This window comes from Lepidochelys kempii, chromosome 16 (assembly GCF_965140285.1).
Source record: "Lepidochelys kempii isolate rLepKem1 chromosome 16, rLepKem1.hap1, whole genome shotgun sequence".
Lineage (NCBI taxonomy): Eukaryota > Metazoa > Chordata > Testudines > Cheloniidae > Lepidochelys > Lepidochelys kempii.
The window spans coordinates 19,776,969-19,787,545 of NC_136395.1; the positions used below are offsets into that span (position 1 = coordinate 19,776,969).

General features: G+C 49.2%; 1 protein-coding gene and 1 long non-coding RNA gene across 3 annotated transcripts in view; one reads left to right on the forward strand and one right to left on the reverse strand.

Moving 5' to 3' along the window:
* Positions 1 to 2,015, reverse strand: part of CCDC180 (coiled-coil domain containing 180) — a 40,569-nt gene extending 38,554 nt beyond the window's left edge. For both annotated transcript variants that reach the window (XM_073314009.1, XM_073314010.1), the window contains exons 1-2: positions 1,922 to 2,015; positions 33 to 154 (exon numbers count right to left, since the gene is read on the reverse strand). In XM_073314009.1, coding sequence (XP_073170110.1) covers positions 33 to 101 — 69 coding nt within the window. In that variant the 5' untranslated portion in view covers positions 102 to 154; positions 1,922 to 2,015. The remainder of the gene's footprint in view (positions 1 to 32; positions 155 to 1,921) is intronic.
* On the forward strand, positions 1,941 to 4,076 carry LOC140899125 (uncharacterized). The gene is made up of 2 exons (XR_012155222.2): positions 1,941 to 2,544; positions 2,912 to 4,076. It is a non-coding gene; the product is annotated as an uncharacterized LOC140899125 (long non-coding RNA).
* The last annotated feature ends 6,501 nt before the right edge of the window (positions 4,077 to 10,577 follow it).

Sequence of the window (10,577 nt, forward strand, 5' to 3'; positions counted from 1 at the left end):
TAAATTTGGCTTAGACTCTGATGTTCCTGTACCTCATCGTCGAAGATCTGCCTGTAGATTTTCCCACTGGGGACAACACGTACTGCTCCCACCAGCACCATATTGCAAAGTCCTCAATTCTTGGCTTGTTTGCAGAACAATTTCCTTGTACCAACTTGGGGGAGAGGGCACAAGAGAGAGGGAGGCATGAGAATTAAATCTTTAAAGGACACCATCAACTTTAGAATTAGACATCGATCTGAAAATTTTGCACCTCTATATCATTATAAATATACACTACAATTATTATAACTTAAAGATGTAAAAACATTGGTGGTTTCTTTACTTTGTGCATTTGACAGGACTGCCCTGGGTGGGGTGGGGACTTGCCTACCATCTAGCTATTCTGCAACACCCCACAACAGTTATTCCAGCAGGCAAGCAAATTGGGGTAACTTTCATGGTTCTCTAATCTGTGCCAGGCATCAAGGCAATCCCAGGCAGCCCCCAGGATAGGAAAAGCACCTTGTCCTCATTGCCTCTTCCAGTCCCTAAATTTAAGCCCAGCATTGGCACAGGGATGGATTTGGGTTTCTGGTTGTAGGCAGTTTTGTCTCTGAAAGACCCTTAATAAACAGGGGAACAGAAAAGCTTATACATTTTAAATTCTTTTTTAAAAACTCAAGACAAACTATTAAAAGCCCACTAAGATACAGACATATTTTGAAGTCAGTGAAATTAAAAAAAAATTGAGTTGCCATCACCCCGCTGCAGAGAAATATTGTTGCTTACTGAAAGCTTTAAAAAAAAATAATTACATAGGCCCTGATCCTGCAAGATCACTTCATGAGAGTGGATCCCTGTGCCTGCTGCACAGTCTCACTGAAATGATTGGGATCCACACAGGCACAAGGATCTGCAAGATCAGGGCTGTAAGAGAAAAGTTATGCAAAGCTTCTACCCACAGAAACTCAAAAAACAATGATGATGACCATCCAAAAAGCTATTAATGAAGACCACAGCTGTGATTTGGCAGTGTGTTTCTGCCATAACCTACGAAGAGTCCTGTGGCACCTTATAGACTAACAGACGTATTGGAGCATAAGCTTTCGTGGGTGAATGCCCACTTCGTCGGATGTATTCACCCACAACAGCTCGTGCTCCAATACGTCTGTTAGTCTGTAAGGTGCCACAGGACTCTGCCGCTTTTACAGATCCAGACTAACACGGCTACCCCTCTGATACGTGATTCCATAACCTAGATTCTGGACAGCAGAGCCTGGCCCCTGAGCCCCGAGCAAGGCACCTCCCGCCTCGGCTCTTGCACCTTGGCTGAGAAGTTTTTCAGGTCAGGCTTGACCAAGCCCTGGCTGGGATCATAGAATCATAGAATATCAGAGTTGGAAGGGACCTCAGGAGGTCATCTACTCCAACCCCCTGCTCAAAGCAGGACCAATCCCCCATTTTTTCCCCAGATCCCTAAATGGCCCCCTCAAGGATTGAACTCACAACCCTGGGTTTAGCAGGCCAATGCTCAAACCACTGAGCTATCCCTCCCCCCCAAAGTGAGATTTTTTTTGTTTTCATGTGAGACAAGTCTGTCCCTAGGATTTAGTTGCGGATCGGTCCTGCTCTGAGCAGGGGGTTGGACGAGATGACCTCCTGAGGTCCCTTCCAACCCTGATACTCTGGTTCTATGAAATGGGGGGAGGCCGCTAGCGCTCGCGTGAAATGAACGGGGCGCGTGGATCAGAGCAATGAGAAGCAGCGAGGTTCCGATGCGGTGAGATGGCGACGGGGAGGGAATTCTACCAACCCCCCCGGCAGGACCAGAGCGGGGCGCAGGCTACCGGTTCGCCCCAGCAGAGATAGGGGGTCACTCTCCCCAGCACCCCTGCCCACAGCAGGACGGGGGCGGTTAATCTCTCAAGCGCCCTACTACCTGAACAGCCTCGCAGCGCGGCTTCCCGGCTAGGCCCAGAGTCTCCTAGTCGCCATGGTAACCCCAGGCGCCGGAGACAGAGAGAGCGCGAGAGCTCATCTTCCCGCGAGAACCTGTCAACTCCGGCACGCCTTCTCCGAGCGGCTGCCTGTTGCCAGGGCAACGCAGGGAGGCGGGCCGAGGCTTGCGTCATCCCTCTGGGGCCTGCTGCACGGGGGCCCTGCCTCCCGCCCCCCGCCCCGCTGATGCCATTTGCTGGTTGCTCAGCGGCCTCCGGGGAGGGCGGTGCTGGTCTCAGTGCCAGCGGACCGGTGTTACCTGTGGCACCAGCGGGTCCCAGCAGAGGCCCAGAAGCGAGTGATCCACTGAGTCTGAACCACAGTTACGCCGCATGGACTCCGTGAATCTGGCTCTGAGTCACAGACGTGAAGCAAAACAGAACAAGGAGGACTTGTGGCACCTTCGAGACTAACACATTTACCTGAGCATAAGCTTCTGGGGGTTAAAACCCACTTCATCCGATGCGTGCGGTGGAAAATACGGTGGGAAGATATATATACGCCGAGAACATGAAAAAATGGGTGTTGCCATACCAACTAGAACAAGCCTAATAGTAATAATAGGTGAGTTGTTATCAGCGGGAGAAAAAAAACCTTTGGCAGTCATAATCAGGGTGGTCCATTTTCAACAGTTGACAAGAAGGTGTGAGTAACAGCAGGGGGAAAATAAGCACGGGGAAATAGTTTTTCGTTGTGTAATGACCCATCCACTCCCAGTCTTTATTCAAGCCTAAGTTAATGGTGCCCAGTTTGCAAATGAATTCCAACTCAGCAGTCTCTCGTTGGAGTCTGTTTTTGAAGTTTTTGTTGTTGTAGTATTGCGACTTAGGTCTGTAATCGAGTAACCAGGGAGATTGAAGTGTTCTCCGACTGGTTTTTTAATGTTATAATTCTTGACGTCTGATTTGTGTCCATTTATTCTTTTACATAGAGACCGTGCGGTTTGGCCAGTGTACATGACAGAGGGGCATTGCTGGCACATGATGGCATATATCACATTGGTAGATGTGCAGGTGAACAAGCATCTGATAGTGTCAAGAATTATAACATTCAGATTCACACGGCTACCACTCTGATACGTGAAGCAATTTGGTAGAAGCTTGTACTGCTGCCACCTCTGTAAGTACTTGTGTGAATAGGAAGGAGTCTGCAGTTTTCAAGGCTGCCACGGCAGCAGCTTCCACCAGTATGAAATTCACTTATAAAAAGTTCTGCTTGTTGAGAAAAAAATGAGCAGATTTTTTTTGCCATTCACAGTCTGCATAAAACTTTTGCTAGACTAATAAATAATGACAGTAGTTACCTAGCACTTTACAGTGACTATTATTATTCCCATTTTGTTGTGGGAAAACTGAGGCGCAGTGAAAAATGTCAGAGCCAGGAGTAAAATTTAGAAGTATTTTAATTTATATTTTATTGAAAAATATCTATTCCCTCCCACTGCTAACTAAGGGGAGGCAGAAAACAGAAAAGTAAAGGAATGGGCAGAGAGAAAGGAGAAGGAAATGGGGCAGGGAGAGGAAAGAAGAGCGACATCTTGGTTTCCATTCACTAGGAATTAATCACAGGTTTCAAAAAATTAGACCAAATCTTTTCAAACTTGTCCGAGGTCCCTCTTCTCCAAAACATTATCTTTTTTTTGGTTCCAAGTCCACATATTACTGTGCCAAGCTTCTATCCCCAGAAGCAATTTGCTTTTCTATCTAAGCAATAAGCTGTTTGGCTGTGATGATTGATCTAGAAAACCAAACTTCCTGTGAGTTAGTGGCTACATGTCCAAAAATTACCTCCCAGTGGAGACAGAAGCAGCATTTTCTATTTTTGCTAATCTTTTTTCTTCTCTTTTGTTTGTGTTTATCTTGTTTTGTGTTTAAAGAAACTGGATCAGACGTTAACAATAACAGCAGCTCTAGCCCCTCTGAACTAAGGTTTGCTCTTTTCTCCAAAAAATGGCAGTTATTATGATTATTAATATCATCTAAAAGACTATCAAAGAGAAGGTTTTCCTTATAAAAACCCCAGCTAAAGGGAAAGGGAGGAAGGGAAATTCGTTAAATGAAAGCTTTAATAAATGCATTACATTTTAAATGCTTCAACTGATTTCCCTTTTTACTGTATCTTTAATAAAAGATAATAACAATTTTTAATGGCATTGGTTGCCATGGGGCTAAACAGGCCAAGGGCTCTGTATTCAAAAACCCCAAACCATGTTCAACTGTTTAGTGCTTGTACAGTGACAGTGTCCTGTTAACACCCTTGGCCCTCTGGGCCCATTTATTCCTTTGAAATTAACTCACCACATCCAAGCCAATGGATAATGGGGCTGCTCAAAAGCCAGCACTCACTGGTAACCCATACAGGCTGGTTAACTGAGCAGCATTCGTTGGACAGGACTGGATCCACCAACACTGCCAGTGGATCTAATGCTGCAATAGAAGGGATCAGCTGCTAGGAAACACCCTTCTTTGGCTAGCTCCAATTTGCATCTAAAAATCTGTAAAGGCCACATCATATGCAGCTCTACAACTGTCCCTGACACATCCCCTGAAAATACTGCCCTGTGCCCAGAGTACTCCAGAAGGCAAAATAAATCATAGTCCAATGCTTTTTCAGCAACAACAATGGAAGCAGCTACCACCAGTTCTTCAACATTTTTAGGCAACTTGATTCAGATCATGCAGTCTGATATTATAGATATATCTGGACAATGTCCTGTTCTTTTAAAGAAAGAAACCTGCTTGATATAAACTGAATGCCAAGGGGAGGTGTTTACTCTCTGATTAGCAGGTGCCAGACCCCACACATCTACTAATGACTGCAGGGTTTGGAGCCAGGACTGTACAGTAAAAAGTTGGGGATAAAAAATTAAAAAATGGCTATAAAGCATTCCATTTCCTTTCTGCGATGCATGTGATTTCAGGGAACAATCCCTGAGGCAATTCTAAGGTAATCTCCATGAAATTTTCCATAGTAATTTAAACCTTCAAAAGGTGGGCAAGAGAAACATGGAGAGAGTATTCTGTCTTACTAAAGATTCTGGACCGTGCAGATTTGGATCACACAAATGATCAAAAATCAAAAGATTGAAACGTTTTAGGGGCAGGGGTTAGTTCTTAAACACAAATTGCTCTTTTTCTCCAGAGTGAACCCAGCTTCAGGAAAACCTGTTGGTTACTGACATTTCCCTGAAGAAAGGGTTATGAAATCTATAGTTTACAGAGGAAAGAAAGGGAGATATGGAATGTCTAGAAATCCTTACTCATGCAAGTAGTCCTAATGCAAGCTGTTCCACTGACTTGACTAGGGCTACTTACAAGGAATTGCACAATCAAGCTGGAGATTTAGACTGTCACTGCCATATAATTACATTCACAAATGGTGGGTTTCTGCCACATGCTAGACGAATGCAAAGAAAGCTACAAATCCAGCTCAGAGCCTGGGATTTTTGGGTATTAGATTTTCCCCAAAAATTATTTGTAAATATACAGACCAACTCAGACAATGGGGACAGCAAAATAAAAGTGCTTTTTACATCTGATAGAAAGCCAGTGCAGTATTTCATTTAATATTCTTATTGACAATGATCCATATTCCCCAAATAGATCAAAAAGTATGGGCCCTATCCTGCACCGACTGAACTTCCATTGTCTTTAGTGGGTCAGGATTGAGTCCTATATTAATATATACATAAATGTGTGCAGGTAAAATGCAGAGGAACAAATTCTCTCCCACATTACACTGGTGTGACTTTACTGAGGTTAATATGCAGGACTGCATTCCACACACCCCCAGCCCTCTGCCCTGACCCCTGACCCCCCCCACACACCCCGAGCCCTCCACCTGGACCCTGCACCCCCTCACACACACACCCAGCCCTCTGCCCTGACCCATGCACCCCCCTCACAGACCCCCAGCCCTCTGCCCTGATCCCTAATCCCTCCACACACCCCCAGCCCTCTATCCGGACCCTGCACCCCCCCACACACACCCCCAGCCCTCTGCCCTGACCCCTGCACCCCCTCACACCCCCCCAGCCCTCTGCCCTGACCCCTGCACCCCCTCACACCCCCCCAGCCCTCTGCCCTGACCCCTGCACCCCCCTCACACACCCCCAGTCCTCTGCCCTGCCCCTGCCTCCCCAACCCTCTGCCCTGACCCTGCTCCCCCACACACACCCAGCCCTCTACCTTGACCCTACACCCCCTCACACACTCCCAGCCCTCTGCTCTGACCCTGACCCCCCCACACACCCCCAGCCCTCTACCTGGACCCTGCACCCCCCTCACACACCCCCAGCCCTCTACCCGGACCCTGCACCCCCCTCACACACACCCAGCCCTCTACCCGGACCCTGCACCCCCCACACACACACCCCCAGCCCTCTGCCCTGACCCTGCCCCCCCCACACCCCCAGCCCTCTACCTTGACCCTGCACCCCCCCCACACACACCCAGCCCTCTGCCCTGACCCCTGCACCCCCTCACACCCCCCAGCCCTCTGCCCTGACCCCTGCACCCCCTCACACCCCCCCAGCCCTCTGCCCTGACCCCTGCACCCCCTCACACCCCCCAGCCCTCTGCCCTGACCCCTGCACCCCCTCACACACCCTCAGCCCTCTGCCCTGACCCCTGCACCCCCTCACACACCTCTAGCCCTCTGCCTTGATCCCTGCACCCCCCCACACCCAGCCCTCTGCCCTGACCCCTGCACTCCCTCACACCCCCCCAGCCCTCTGCCCTGACCCTGCACCCACCTCACGCACTTCTAGCCCTCTGCCCTGACCCTGCACCCCCCAGCCCTCTGCCCGGACCCTGCATCCCCCTCACACACCCCCCAGCCCTCTGCCCTGACCCCTGCACCCCCTCACACACCCCCGGCTCTCTGCCCTGACCCTTGCACCCCCCTCACACACTCCCAGCCCTCTGCCCTGACTCCTGCACCCCCCCCCACATACCCAGACCCTCCCACCCCATGCCCAGACTCTTGCACCCCCCACATACCCATTCCCACCCTGAGCATCAAACAGGAGCTCCTGCACACACACACCCCGACATTCCCACCTCCACCCCTCACACCAAATGGGAGCAGCCCAGATAAGTGCTCCACACCCAAACCTCCTGCCCGAACCCTGAGCCCCCTCCCTCATTCTAGCTCCTGGCCAGACCCTGAACCCCAAGTCCCAGCCTGCTCCTTCACCCACAGCCCTGTTCTCAGCGCACTCCCACCCTCATCTCAGTGTAGAGAGAGGAAGAGAATGGCTAGAACCAGGGAGAAGGTAGGTACCCACTCTATGTGGACAGGGCCAGGACTCCAGACCGACAGCGGGCTGAGCGGGGCCAGCAGCCGGGACCCTGGCTGGCAGGAGACGGCGGACAGAATGGCAGCTGAGCGGCAGCACGCTGAGCAGCTCAGCCCACTGCCGGTCTGGGGTCCCGGCCACCGGCCCCGCTCAGCCCACTGCCGGTTTGGGGTTCTGGCTGCCGGCCCCTTGCTAGCGGGGTCCCGGCTGCAGGCCCCGCTCAGTCCACTGCCGGTCTGGGGTTCTGGCTGCTGGCCCTTTGCCAGCCGGGGTCCCGGCCGCAGGCCCTGCTCAGCCCACTGCTGGTCTGGGGTTCTGGCTGCCTGCCCCTTGCCAGCTGGAGTCCCGGCCGCAGGCCCCGCTCAGCCCACTGCCGGTCTGGGGTTCTGGCTGCCTGCCTGCCCCTTGCCAGCCGGGGTCCCGGCCGCAGGCCCCGCTCAGCCCGCTGCCAGCCTAGGTGAATGGAACCCCAGGCCAGCAATGGGCTGAGTGGGGCGGTGGCCTAAGATCAGCATTTTAATTTAATTTTAAATGAAGCTTCTTAAACATTTTGAAAACCTTGTTTACATACAACAATAGTTTAGTTATATAATATATAGACTTATAGAGAGAGACCTTCTAAAAAACTTTAAAATGTATGACTGGCTTGTGAAACCTTAAATTAGAGGGAATAAATGAAGACTTGGCTCACCACTTCTGAAAGGTTGCCGACCCCTGGCCTAGAGCCACCCTGACTGTGGAAGGCAAAGCGAGGGGAGCGAGGGTATACTACTAGGTGAGCCTTATGGCTGCTTACAGCATTCATCCCCTCAGGAGCTAACTGGCTGGGGACCTGGGTAAATGCCCTAGTTTGCAGACCCTGCTTCTTTTGGACCTTACGTGCCAGCAGCTGTGGTGGTCAGTGTGCCCTCCTGGTGCTCCCTCAAGCCCTCGGGGGGGAATCTGGCTCAGATGCTGCTGGGATGTGACACTAATGGCTCCTTTCCACCAAAGCACTTGCACAAACCAGGACAGGATCTGCTGTACTGATTTTAAATGACTGTATCACAGGGGTTGGCAACCTTTTAGAAGTGGTGTGCCGAGTCTTCATTTATTCACTTTAATTTAAGGTTTTGCGGGTCCGGCAGACAGCAGCATGCCATTAAAAATTGGCTCGCATGCCATGTTTGGCATGCGTGCCATAGGTTGCTGACCCCTGCTGTATCATATGCCTCAGGGAGCCACTTTGAGTCATTGTCCGCACTAGAACATTGTCCTAACTACGTGGTGCCCCTAATGTGCCTGCACCATACCATGCATTCACCCACCAAATTGCTTCCAGGAGCCCATAGGTGATCATGCCCTTTGGAGCAAACCTGCTCTGAGCAAGGCACCCTCTCTCACGGGCACAGTGCCAACGTGGGCAGTGCTAGGAAATTTTTTTCCATCTCTAGAGATGACACTTTGAGTTAAAGGGATACTATCAGATGACATTTTATTCCTCGAGTAAGCCATCTAGATTCAATGCCTCATACATGAGCAGCTCAAACTATAATTGAGAGGGAGCGAGGGAGGACTGTTGGTTACTTCTAAAATGATGTATTGGTGCCTAGATGCCATGGTGATGGACACCTTAGAAATGCAGACGAGCTTTTGCACTGACCTTTGCCCACATCTCATTTGATGGGTTTGCAAGTTTTAGTTATTTTTTTCACATGTACCCAGAAGCTGCTATGGAGGACAGTGGAATAACCAAAAGATCAGATGTTAAAGAACATTTTCTTATATTAAAACTTATGTAAATGCTCAATTAAACACTTGGAAGACATTATGAGAGATCTAGCACACCCCTCCCTCCCTCCTTCCCCTTTAATTATCATCCTCCATCCCCTATTTAGAGTCAATGAAAATTGGCCGATGAATTCATGATCTCCCCTCCTTTGCCATCCTCTGATTAGAGCCCAATATGGTATCCTGGGAACATCCCTGCCACATGCCCAGTCTCACTCTTGGAACAAAACAACAGATTGGCCCCCAAGAATCCATCCCAGGTTTTTGAAGTGAGTCCCATGTACAGTGGGATTGGACTCTGGCAGTTTAATGAATGCTGTGTAGATGTCTATGCAGCACAGACCGCAATAAAGCTCATAGTGATCTATGTTACTATCAAATCACAGGCACTCAGTTTAAGGAGCTCCCACTAACTGGAAACACCCCCCTACCCCGGTTTCTCAGAGCATGCTGTTTGTAGTGTATGCAGGGAACAATATTGTACCTAGACCACATATGCTCAAGGAGCAGTAGGGGGATCTACACATGGACTACCTCCAGATTGTTTAGGGGCAGTGGTTGCGTAGCCTATGGGGCTAGCCTGCTAGATTATATGTTTTTCTTTATTGGTTTGATGATATTGTTTTATGTTTTTGTACTGAGTAATTTCAGTAAACATTATTTCATTATATTTGGCTGTAATGCAAAGAATCTACAGGCCTGTACCCTCTATGATTAGATAGAGCAAGTTACCAGAAGTATCTATAACCTTTGGCATAGAGAAATGTCCTACCTGTTACCCGTTTTAACTTGGGGGAACTGAATGTGTTTACCACAATTCTGGAACACACCGATAACCTCCAGGTACACTGCAAGAACATGGAAGTAACAGCTCAGGCCAAAGGTTACGGTTTTGAGAATATTGTAACAAATAGTGTAAGAGTACCCTGAGATTTATCTGGGTGAGGAAATACGATTTGGGGATGGAAGGCTGGGCAATGATGTGAATATTCAGGATAGTGCCAGGGCAAGCCCCCATGTGGCGGTTAGATCATTTTCCTTCTCTTTGGCCTAAGGCATCTTTTGTTTTGGGTTTCAACTCACCTTTTGCAATATAGCTCAGCTACTTAACACCTGACCCTGATCTCCACCATCTCAGGCTTGAGGAACCTGGACCACTGAATTTATCAGGCATGCCAGAGATGAGGCTGGTCCTTTGTCTCCCACTCCCAGGTCCCCAAGGAAGGATGTGTGTATGCTAGCTTAAGTAGCTTGGTAACAGGATGACACCACAAGAGTCTACAGAACTGTACTAGTGCTTTGTGGCTGGATGGTTTGGAGTGTTGATAATTCCTTTATTTTAATAAAAATCTCTAGAGCCTGGCTTTGTCCTCAGTGTGAATGTCTTTTGCCACACATCCCAAGGAGCTGGACAAAGTACTGAACTCTCCACGTTCTCTAATTCTGTAACCTGATTTCAGGACAAGAACCTAAGTATTTTCCGGTCAGATTATTTGCAAGCCTATAATAAATCAGCCCATAAAGATCA